This window comes from Stegostoma tigrinum, chromosome 39, assembly GCF_030684315.1.
Source record: "Stegostoma tigrinum isolate sSteTig4 chromosome 39, sSteTig4.hap1, whole genome shotgun sequence".
NCBI lineage: Eukaryota > Metazoa > Chordata > Chondrichthyes > Orectolobiformes > Stegostomatidae > Stegostoma > Stegostoma tigrinum.
In genome coordinates this window covers 4820050-4832556 of record NC_081392.1, presented here as the reverse complement: position 1 = coordinate 4832556, position 12507 = coordinate 4820050, and the positions used below count along the sequence as shown (strand labels likewise).

The window sequence follows — 12507 nt, the reverse complement described above, 5'->3', positions numbered from 1 at the left end:
CTAGGAGAGTGACCCTTTATAACTCACCCACTTTGCTACAGATCAATAATAAGCTACTGATTTCAGTACTACCACAGCTTCCAAAATTCCTGCTGTAACTGCAAGCCTTTTGCAATCATTGGTCTTGTGTTATTATAAACAAAGCATAAGACACAGACGGTTTCATATTGCTGTACCAAGTAAATGTTAATGAATTTGCAACTAGGCTGCCAGTATGATATGAAATAATGTTGGTAATAAATGATGTTCCAACATTTATAGTTTAATAATTATGCAAAGTTATTTAAAGATCGAACATACAAACTTGTAAATTAGTAGGAGGTGCAGGACATTCAGTTCCTTGATTCAGCTTCACCATTAAACAAAATCATGACTGACTGTGGCCTAGGCTCCACTTTCCCATCCACCCTCATTACCACTTAACTTCCTGTAGTTAAGAATCTATTTACTTCTGCCCTAAAAGAAATATCAGTCACCCGGTCTCTGTTGTTTTGAGGAACAGAATTCCACAGACGCATGATCCTCTGAAAGAAAAGTTTTCTGCTTATCTCCAACTTAAATAGGTGACACCTCATTTATAAACTGCATTCCCTACTCATACTTTATACCATCCCGGAAAGCATCCCTTCAGCATCCACCCTGTCAAGTACCGTTAGGCTCTTTATATGTTTCAATAAGATTATTCTCATTCTTCTAAACTCCAATGGATAAAGGTCCAGCTTGTCCAACTTATCTCATAAGATAACCCCCTCATCCCAGAAATCAGTTGTGTACTGTCTCAGAGCTACCTCGAAACCAATTATGTCCTTGAATGAGGAGACCAAAACTATATATAATATATTTATATGATCTAATCAATGCTCTGTCCAACTGCACCAACAATCCCAATTTTTGTGCTCAATTCCCTTTTCAAACAACAGTATCTTATTTGCCTTTCTAATCACTTGTTACAGCATACTAAAGTTAGTATGTGACCCATGTACCAGAAGACCATATTCCTCTGAACTTGAGTTCTACATCTCTCTCTATTTAAATAATATGGTACTGTCCTGTTCTTCCTGGCAATAGTGGTCAAGCTCATATCACCTCACATAATACTTCATTTCCATATGTTTTGCCTGCTTAATCAATCAATAACCTTATGCATTTTTTACAACTTCTTTTCATAGCAATTTTTGCATAATCATTTCATTTAGATACCATGTTTTCAATCCCTTGATCCAAAGATATTCAGTCCCTTCATTAAGTCATTTATAAGTAGTTGAGCAGTGATACTTGTGGCACTTCACTTATTACATCTTGCCAACTCAAACATGGCATGTTGAAACCTATTCTTTATTTCCTCTTAGCTAATAAATTTGCTGATTATGCTAATATTTTACTCTGTACACAATAGCTCATGTAGTGGCATCTTGCCAAATGCTTTCAGGAAATCCAAGTGCACAACATCCACAGCTTCCCCTTTATATATACAGTTTATTACTTCCTCAAAGAACTCTAATAAATTAGTCAAGCATGATTTTCCTTTCACCAAACCATGTTGACTTGATCTGATGGCAGTCAGAAAATCCCACAATTGCCTTCTAAAAATAGATTCCAACATTTTGCCTGTGACAGATGTTAAGCCAACTGGCCTATGGTTTCCTTCTTTCTGTCTCCTCCTCTTTTGAATAAAAGTGTTGTATTTGCTATTTTTCAGTGTCTTTGGGCCTTTCCAGCGTCTAGGGAATTTTGGAAAATTAAACCAATGCAGCTGGTACCCCAGCAGTCAGTTCCTTTAAAACCCTTTAAAACCTCTCGATGTACAAATTTCTTTGATGTTGTTTGTATCCTCTAAAGTGAAAACAAGTATTTGTTTAGTTCATCTGCCATTTCCTTATTTTCTAGCTTTACTTCCCCAGAATAACTGGTGGATCAATAATCATCTGACTTACATTTTTCCTTTTGAATACCTATTGACATTTTTATTGTCTTTTTCAGCTTTTTTTTAGCTTTCTCTGACCTAATTTCTCCCTCCATTTTGTTCAATTAGTCTTTTTTTTAAAACAATCTGTCAAATCTGCTAATCTGTAACTTACCTTCATAAAATTCAATGTAATTTTTATCAAATTAATTTCTTTAACATCCTTAGTTAAACATGGTCTCTCCTTCCCTGGAATGTTCCTTTGTTGAATGTTATGCAATATCTCCTTAAAGCCTTCCATTGTATTTCTCCATAACAACTTCCACATTCACTTTCGTCAGTTATGCTTTCATGCCCTTATAATTGCCCTCTTATGTTTAAAGTACAAGACCTAGACCCACTCTTTTCTTTCTCAAATTGAAAACAAAGTTCAGTGATGTTGTGATCACTGCTACCAAGTGACACCTTTGCAATGAAATCATTCATTAATCCTGTCGCTTTTCACCTCGCCAGATCTAGAATAGTCTGCTATTTGGTTGTGGGAATGTGGAATTCAGAAACAGATCAGCACTTTTTGAATGTTGGAACAGGCTTGAAAACCCAAATAGCCTGCTTCTGCTAATTGCACGTTCTAGAACATACTTCTCTATAAAATTGACCCTACATGATTTCATCTTTCAGACTATTTTGTGACGACAGTTTGTAAATCAAACACCCTTTCAGGCAAGAGGTCCAGATTAAAAGTATTTGTCCTCAACTTTCCTCTCAGCCTTCTACCACTTATCTTAAATCAATACCTCTGGTTTATTGACCTTTCTACTAATGGGAAAAAAGTGCCTTTCTATCCATCCTAATTTATGCTCCTCACAATCTTATACACCAATATCAGGTCACCCTATCAATCTATCCAATTTCAAGGAAAACATCTGTGCGCATCCAAACTTCCCTGAAGTACAGAGCCTCCAGTGCAGACAGCATCCTGGTGAATTTCCTTTGAACCATCTCTAATGTATCACATCCACGACCAAAACTATATATAGTACTCCAGTTGTGGTCTAACTTGCTCTTCTATTCTGTGGCTTGTCTAACCTATTTTCCTGGCTAAATTTAGGGATCTGTGGACATGCATGCCAAGGTCCTTCTGATTCTCAATACTTGCCAGAGTCCTACCATTGCTAGTGTAATCCCTTGCCTTGTTAGCACCCCTTAAGTGCATTACCTCACACATCTTCCCATATTGAATTCCATTTTACAGTCTCTGCCCACCTGACTGGTATGTCGATTACCTCCTGCAGCTTATTACTACCTGTAAATTTTTGTCATCAATGAATATCTTGATCATACCTCTACATTGAAGTCCAATTCATTAATGTACACCACAAACAGCAAGGGCCCAACAGAGTCCTATAGACCTGTCACAGGAACATCCCTCTACCATCACCCTCAACTTACTGCCTCTCAGCCAATTTGGATTCCGCTGTGCTACTTTACTTCAGATCCCATGGGTTCTTGCTTTCTCGACTAGTGTGCCAAGAGGGACTTTATCAAAACCTTGCCAAAGTCCATGTAGACCATATCAAGTTGACCATACCTTCATGAACTCCCTTGGTACCTTCTCAAAAAAATTGATCAAATTTGTCAAACATGACCTTCCCCTAACAAATCAATACTAACTATCACTGATTAATTAATATGCCTCCGAATGCGAATATACTCCATCACTCTGAATTTGTTTGAATAAACTACACTTGCACAGAAGTTAGACTGACTGGTCTAGCCTGTAATTTTCTGGTCTAAACCTTTATTTTAAATTAAGGGACACAACATTAGAAACCCCCCCAATCCATTGGCACCCCACTTACAGCCAGACAGGATTTGAAAATTATTCCTAGATATCTCCTCCCTTGCTTCCCTCAACAGCCTGAGATATATTTCATGTATAATGAATATTTATCCATTTTTACAATTGCTAAATTGGATAGCATCTCCTTTCTCATCTTGGTGGGGGGGGGGGGGGGGCTCAAAATGAGCTTTTCTTCTTGACAGGCCTATTTTATAACATTTTTATTTATCTATTTTATCATATTTTAAGAGAAAACAAATGGTGCTCAATAATCTCCGTGTGTAGCAATTATTGCAACTGCTAATTCTGTTTGAACACCTGTTTTTGAATACATTACTAGTAACTAAGATCGGTTACAGATGACTTTGTGAATGATCCATGTTCATTTTGGTTGGTCACAAGGTAGGGACATCTTTAAGTTGGCAAGGGTTTTTGACTAGTTCATTTGTTTTGGGGTCATGCTTGAAACATTTTGGTTGTGGTACTGGGAGGTTTCTGCCACATTTGAATTCTAAGTAAAGCGTTTGCTTTGCATGTTGATGCCATGCTGTCACTAGTGGAGCTGGTTTTGAGGGTTTAGCACATCAATGCCCACTGTGCTGTCTTGGGAGGGACACTGCTTTTGGACTAACTTTCTTACCACCACATATGGAGGATCCTTGATATGCATCACTGGCCACATTTGTCTGGTGACCAGGCACATTGAGAGACTTGGGTTTTGGGAGAGAGCGCAAGGGCAGCCAGGAAGGGAAGTTTACAGTTTAAAAGACTTACTTCGTAAGACTATGGCCTTCATTATTCAGTGGTGGGACTCAGGAGAGAGTGCGAGGGGACTGCTGGGTAAGTAAAACCATATATTCTGGCAGTGGCCTGAAAAAACTAAGAAAGAGGACCTGTTCAGAGATTATCAGGAGCTAGGAACCAAATTAAGGAACAAGTCCTCAAGGGTTATAATCTCCAGATTACTGCCCAAGCCACATGCTAATTGGCACAGGAACATGAGAATAAGGGAAGTAAACATGTGGCTAAAAGAGTGGTGTGGGAAAGAGGGGTTCCTTTTCCTGGGGCACTGGCGTCAGTATTGGAACAGGAGGAATCTGTACTGTTGGGATGGTCTCCACCTGAATCGAGCTGGGAGCAATGTTCGAGTGAAAAGGGTAAATAGGCTGGTCAACAGGATTTTAAACAAGGAAGTTGGGGGAAGGGAATGGTGAAACTTGCCCCAGTGGCAAACAAAGCAGCAGGTTAATACCTGTAGTGGTGGATTCAACCATGTGGAAAAATATGAAAGAAATGACCAGAAAAGGAGAACTCAGGAGAGGTTATTAAAGTCTCCAGCATTGACACAGACAGGACAGAGTGTTTGGACAGGGCTGGCAATCAACCTTCAAGCATATTGGATAAATGAATGACAATGAGAGGAGGGACAGATAATACTGGATGGAAACTGTTATATCTGAATGTATACACTGAAAGGAATAAGGTAAATGAGCTTGTGGCGCAGATTGAAATTAGCAGGTATGACGTGGTGGGCATCACTGAGACATGGCTGCAAGGCGATCAGGACTGGGAACTGACTAGGCAAGGAGAGACAGCCTATTGTAAAGGTAGGCAGGTGGGCCAGGGCCGGGTGGGGTTGACTTATTAGTAAGAAATGAAATTAAATCAATAGGAAGAAACAAAATAGGGTCAGATGGTGCAGAATCCGTGTGGATAGATTTGAGGAACTACAAAGGTAAAAGAACCATAGTTGGAGTTGTGTACAGGCCTCCAAACAGTAGTCAGGAGCTGGGGCGCAAGATACGACAGGAGACAGAAAAGGTGTGTAAGAAAGGCAAACTCACAGTGATTATGGGGGATTTCAATATGCAGGTGGACTGGGAAGATCATGTTGGTAGTAGATTGCGAGAAAAGGAATTTGTGGAATGTCTACAAGATGGCTTTTTGGAGCAGCTCGTGGTGGAGCCCACTGGGGAACAGGCAATACTGGAGTTAGTATTGTGCAATGAGGCAGACTTGATAAGGGAGCTTAAGGTGAGGGAACCCTTAGGAGGCAGTGATCATAAGATGGTAGAATTAACTCTGCAATTTAAGAGGGAGAAGATAGAATCAGAGGTAGTAGTATTACAGCTGAATAAAGGCAACTACAGAGGTATGAGGGAGGTGCTGGGCAGAATTAACTAGGAGAGGAGCCTATCAGGAAAGACAGTGGAACAGCAATGGCAGGAGTTTCTGGGAGTCATTCAGAAGACACAGGGAAAAGAAGCATGGCACAGGGAGAATGAGGCAACCATGGCTGACTAAGGAAATCAGGGATAGTGTAAAAGCAAAAGAGAAAGCATATAATGTGGCGAAGGGCAGTGGGAAACCAGAGGATTGGGAAGCTTACAAAGACCAACAGAGGGCAACAAAAAAAAGGAGGGTGAAAATTAAACGTGAGGGTAAGCCAGCTAGTAATATAAATGAAGACTGTAAGAGGTTCTTTAGTTATATAAAGAGCAAAAGAGAGGCAAAAGTGGACATTGGACCACTGGAAAATGATGCTGGAGAGATAGTAGTGGGCAACAAGGAAATGGCTGAGGAACTGAATAATTACTTTCCGTCAGTCTTCACAGTGGAAGACTCGAGTAATATCCCAAAAATTCAAGAGAGTCAGAGAACAGAGCTGAGTATGGTGGCCAGCACCTCTGATTGGCCTGAAAGTAGATAAATCACCTAGATCAGGTGGACTGCACCCCAGAGTTCTAAAAGAGATAGCTGAAGAGATAGTGGAAGCGTTAATGGTGATCTTTCAGGAATCGCTAGAGCCAGGGAGGGTCCCAGAGGACTGGAAATTCACTAACATGACACCCCTGTTTAAAAAGGGAGTAAGGCAAAAGACAGAAGATTACAGGCCGATTAGCCTAACCTTGGCCATGGGTAAGGCTTTGGAGTCCATTGTGAAGGATGAGATTTTGGAATATTTGGAAGTGTACGGTAAAATAGGGCAAAGTCAGCATGGCGTCATCAGGGTGGGGGGGGCGGTGAGGAAGTAACAAGCAGGGTAGATCAAGGAGAGCCAATGGATGTTATCTATCAGCAAGAAGGCCTTTGTCAGGGTGCCGCACGGGATGCTGCAGATACGGGCCCATGGTGTTAGAGGCAAGGTGCCAGCATGGATAGAAGAGGAACTTATTAGCCATTTCTGAATAGCGGCGTAGATTTGATGGGCCGAATGGCCTAATTTCTCCTCCTATGTCTTACGGTCTTATGGTCTTACCTTCCAAAACACTCACCTCTCTGGCCTTCGCAAGCGCTCCTTGCCTGGCATTTAGTAGAGATTCATAAGTCTCGATCCTGAGCAAGTATCTAAGGATAATTGTTGGATTTTTGTATTGGATAACTGTTCTAAAAAAAGATTATTTTGATACCTTCTGAAAGAACCCTGGGAATCATTTTGTTCAGTGCTTAACCCATTCACCTTAATATTAGCATAGTTACCATGAAGTTTTAAAAAGGTAGAAGTTGTGTTTAATGGATTTTCTCCTATTTCTGTGCTGATAACTGACATTATGAAAGCTGAAGAACTGTCTAAAATGTTGTTTATTACTTCAGAAGGTGAATCTATTGCCTTGTTCACAAAGAGTCACTTCATTTTGAGTCACAAATACTATTGCGGACCCTCAAAGAATTGATTCTGTTCCTCTTGCCTAGAGGTATTTGTCTTCTGTTGATGCAGTTGCTCATTACAGCATGTCATTGATTTCTTTAGGTATGAGGGGATCCACTCCTCTCGATGTTGCAGCTGCTTCATGCATTGACAATAATGAACTTGCCTTGGCTTTGCGAGAACCTGATCTGGAAAAGGTAATAAAGCTGTAATATTCCCATGTATTTGCAAACAATATTGTTAAACCCAGGACATGACCAGCAGACAGAATGAAAAAGAGTGCCTTGTTGTGTTCCACCTGACCTTGGAAAATGATTTACTACACTAAATAATTTATTCTGTTTTGCTTTGAGTGTATGAAGTTGTTCACAAAAGCTGGGAAAATGATATTTCTGAATGGTGGCTCAGTGGTTAGCACTGCTACCTCAGCGCCAGGGACCTGGGTTCAATTCCACCCTGGAGCAACTGTCAGTGTGGAATTCGTACATTCTCCCATGTCTACGTGGGTTTCCTCCGGGTGCTCCGATTTCCTCCCACAGTCCAAAGATGTGAAGTTAGGTGGATTGGCCATGCTAAATTTCCCATAGTGTTCAGCGACGTGTAGATTAGGGGAATGGGTCTGGATGGGATGCTCTGTGGATCAGTGTGGACTTGTTGGGCTGAAGGGCCTGTTTCCACACTGTAGGAATTCTATGATGATGATTCTATGACTGATGATATTGTGTGAAAACAGACGAAACAGCAACAGCTATGACCTCCAATTTGGCATAATTTTTCTCGGGTGCGTAAGGAACACGATAAAGATTTGTGGGCAAGACATTTGTTTCTAACATATTAAAGCAAAAAAAGTTGCTTTTGAAATAAATGAGTTTTGATCACTTACTTAATGTGAAATATTGAGCAAAATGGACCAAGTATTCACACTTGCACTATTGGCAAAGCCCACATTTATTGCCATCCTTAATTACCCTTAAGCTGAATGGTTTGCTAGGTCAATCCACAGGGCAGTTAAGAATCAATCACATTGCTGTGTGCCTGGAGGCATATGAAGGCCAAACAAAGCAAGGATTTCCTGATCTAAACAATTTCGGTGAACTAGAAGGTTTTTGTGGACAAACCTCAATAATTTCATTGTCACCATTACTGAACCAGTTTGCAGTTCCAAATTTATCAATTAAATTTACATTTGGCCAACTGCTATGGTAGGATTTGAACCCGTGTCATCAGATATCAGCCTGGGCCTCTGGACGACCAGCCCAATGACATTGTAACTACACCACTGTCTCCCTCATAATTGAAAGAGCTAGATAGAAATTTCTATAATTTTATGCTCCGCAATGATCAAAGAAATTCTGAAAAAAATGCATTGCATTTCCAAAATGATTTTCTTACTCCCAAATCCTTTTTGGGAGTGTAAATATGTGAAATTTCCCTCGAGATAAACAAACAAAGGCTCTAGATTATAAAATGTGAGGCTGGATGAACACAGCAGGCCAAGTAGCATCTCAGGAGCACAAAAGCTGACGTTTCGGGCCTAGACCCTTCATCAGAGAGGGGGATGGGGAGAGGGAACTGGAATAAATAGGGAGAGAGGGGGAGGCGGACCGAAGATGGAGAGTAAAGAAGATAGGTGGAGAGAGTATAGGTGGGGAGGTAGGGAGGGGATAGGTCAGTCCAGGGAAGACAGACAGGTCAAGGAGGTGGGATGAGGTTAGTAGGTAGATGGGGGTGCGGCTTGGGGTGGGAGGAAGGGATGGGTGAGAGGAAGAACCGGTTAGGGAGGCAGAGACAGGTTGGACTGGTTTTGGGATGCAGTGGGTGGGGGGGAAGAGCTGGGCTGGTTGTGTGGTGCAGTGGGGGGAGGGGACGAACTGGGCTGGTTTAGGGATGCAGTAGGGGAAGGGGAGATTTTGAAACTGGTGAAGTCCACATTGATGCCATATGGCTGCAGGGTTCCCAGGCGGAATATGAGTTGCTGTTCCTGCAACCTTCGGGTGGCATCATTGTGGCAGTGCAGGAGGCCCATGATGGACATGTCATCTAGAGAATGGGAGGGGGAGTGGAAATGGTTTGCGACTGGGAGGTGCAGTTGTTTGTTGCGAACCGAGCGGAGGTGTTCTGCAAAGCGGTCCCCAAGCCTCCGCTTGGTTTCCCCAGTGTAGAGGAAGCCGCACCGGGTACAGTGGATGCAGTATACCACATTGGCAGATGTGCAGGTGAACCTCTGCTTAATGTGGAAAGTCATCTTGGGGACTGGGATAGGGGTGAGGGAGGACCCCACGATGTCCTCCCTCACCCCTATCCCATTCCCCAAGATGACTTTCCACATTAAGCAGAGGTTCACCTGCACATCTGCCAATGTGGTATACTGCATCCACTGTACCCGGTGCGGCTTCCTCTACATTGGGGAAACCAAGCGGAGGCTTGGAGACCGCTTTGCAGAACACCTCCGCTCGGTTCGCAACAAACAACTGCACCTCCCAGTCGCAAACCATTTCCACTCCCCCTCCCATTCTCTAGATGACATGTCCATCATGGGCCTCCTGCACTGCCACAATGATGCCACCCGAAGGTTGCAGGAACAGCAACTCATATTCCGCCTGGGAACCCTGCAGCCATATGGCATCAATGTGGACTTCACCAGTTTCAAAATCTCCCCTTCCCCTACTGCATCCCTAAACCAGCCCAGTTCGTCCCCTCCCCCCACTGCACCACACAACCAGCCCAGCTCTTCCCCTCCACCCACTGCATCCCAAAACCAGTCCAACCTGTCTCTGCCTCCCTAACCGGTTCTTCCTCTCACCCATCCCTTCCTCCCACCCCAAGCCGCACCCCCATCTACCTACTAACCTCATCCCACCTCCTTGACCTGTCCGTCTTCCCTGGACTGACCTATCCCCTCCCTACCTCCCCACGTATACTCTCTCCACCTATCTTCTTTACTCTCCATCTTCGGTCCGCCTCCCCCTGTCTCCCTATTTATTCCAGTTCCCTCTCCCCATCCCCCTCTCTGATGAAGGGTCTAGGTCCGAAACGTCAGCTTTTGTGCTCCTGAGATGCTGCTTGGCCTGCTGTGTTCATCCAGCCTCACATTTTATTATCTTGGAATTCTCCAGCATCTGCAGTTCCCATTATCTCTCTCAAAGGCTCTAGATTGAACTGAGGATCAGATGGGTTGAGGTTTTTTTGTAGGAATTGAGTACAGTAAAAATAATTAAGAGTTCCATGCATGCAGTAAGGTTCCATGCGAGCAAACACATGGCTTAAGTTCAAGAAATACTCAGGTTTGGCAGCATCTGTGAAACAGAGTTAATGTTTTTGGACCAATGTTACTCTTTAGTTTGACGGAAAATGCTACCACATTGAGTACTTCCAGAAGTTTGTCTTTTATGCCTGATTTCCAGCCTCCACAGTATTTTGCTTTTATTTGTAGATGAATGTGTAAAAGTAACAAAAAACGCCTGGAAAATGAGTCCAAAATCTGAAATATTATGGAATGAAAGGTTGACAGTTTGTGATTTTTACATTCTTTATATTGCATAGTGTGCAAATTTCAGCAAAGCTGACATATTGTCAACGTTGCCATTAGGTTGTGCAATGACTGTGCTTGTGCAGAAACACAGCGTTGCCTTGCTACATCACAGCAAAATAACGAAACTGGAACTGCTTGTCACAAAGATAGTCCTGTCCATGAAATTACAGCATAGGGCAACCAAGATCACTTCGTTATACCCGCACTTGTAGCAGGCACTGTAAATTAAAATGCATGCGGCGCCCCACTGGTACAAAAGGTCATAATGCAGTCTTTTCTCAGATGTGGTTTTCCATGTGTTTACTTACACTCTTTAAAGCCATGGTAGTGATATTATGGAACATGCCCATTTTTAATACATGTAAGATTTTAAAAAAGGCAAAAGCTTTGATAAATTGCTGCATCAACAGGCTAGAATTAATTTTAACAAATAAGTGCAAAGTTTAGTGTGGGGCATTTTTTAGAAATTTGCAAGCCACACATTTTCACTACAAAACAGAAATGTAATCTTGCTGGGCATTTGAACCTCACTCTATTTCTGAATTAGTCAAACCACATGAGTGCTGAGGTTATCTGGGTGCACTGAGAGACACATTGGTGACTGACATGCAGTCATGGCTGCCTGATTTCACGAGGGCCAGCTGGATGTGTGTGTGTTCTGTGCCATCTTAGATATCGCAAGCACAAACTTCACTTCAAACGACAGCCTTTCTTTTAATGTAGTAATTTTAAAAAATAATTCTCTTTTGCCATTTATTTCCAATTTTAGGTGGTGACATACCTGGCAGGGTGTGGACTACAAAGCTGCCCTATGCTTCTGGCAAAAGGATATCCAGACATCGGATGGAACCCTGTTGGAGGAGAGCGTTATCTGGACTTTTTACGGTTTGCTGTATTCGTTAATGGTAAATAGACCGATTGAGCAAACATTAGTAAAAAACAATTAAATGCCCTTTTTCACTATATTTCTAGAGTCAGGCATCATATATTTTATACTGAATTTCACAAGATTGACACTAGCACAGATTGTACAGACAACAGAAATGATTGAAAACAGAAAAAAATGTGCAGTCAACCAAGAATGTTTCCAGTCATAAGAAATGTAAGTCATTAATTGGAGAAGTGGGGCTTTTCTTCCTGGAGCAGAGGAGCCTAAAAGGAGGTTTGATGGAAGTTTTTAATATCATGAGGAGTTGGACAGAGTAGATAGAGAGAAACCGTTCTTATTCATAAAAGGATCGAGGCCAAGAGGGCTGAGTTTGAAGAAGATTCCCTACAGTGTGGAAACAGGCTCTACGGCCCAACAAGTCCACACTGAACCTCAGAGCATCCCACCCAAATCCATCCCCCTAATCTACAAACCCTGAACACTACGGGCAATTTAGCATGGCCATCTTTGTACTATGGGAGGAAAGCAGAGCACCCGGAGGAAACCCACGCAGACACGGGGAGAATGTGCAAACTTGACACAGACAGTCACCCGAGGGTGGAATCAAACCCAGGTCCCTGGTCCTGTGAGGCAGCAGTGCTCACCACTGAGCCACCGTGCTGCCCAGTTTGAAAATAGTTTGCAAAAGAAG

At 42.4% G+C, this 12507-nt stretch overlaps 1 protein-coding gene across 5 annotated transcripts in view; it reads left to right on the top strand.

The window, feature by feature from the left end:
- LOC125447673 (ryanodine receptor 1-like) overlaps positions 1 to 12507 on the top strand; it is a 411721-nt gene that overhangs the window by 201458 nt on the left and 197756 nt on the right. For all 5 annotated transcript variants that reach the window (XM_059641019.1, XM_059641018.1, XM_059641017.1 and 2 more), the window contains 2 exons: positions 7498 to 7592; positions 11697 to 11832. In XM_059641019.1, the coding sequence (XP_059497002.1) occupies positions 7498 to 7592; positions 11697 to 11832 (231 nt within the window). The remainder of the gene's footprint in view (positions 1 to 7497; positions 7593 to 11696; positions 11833 to 12507) is intronic.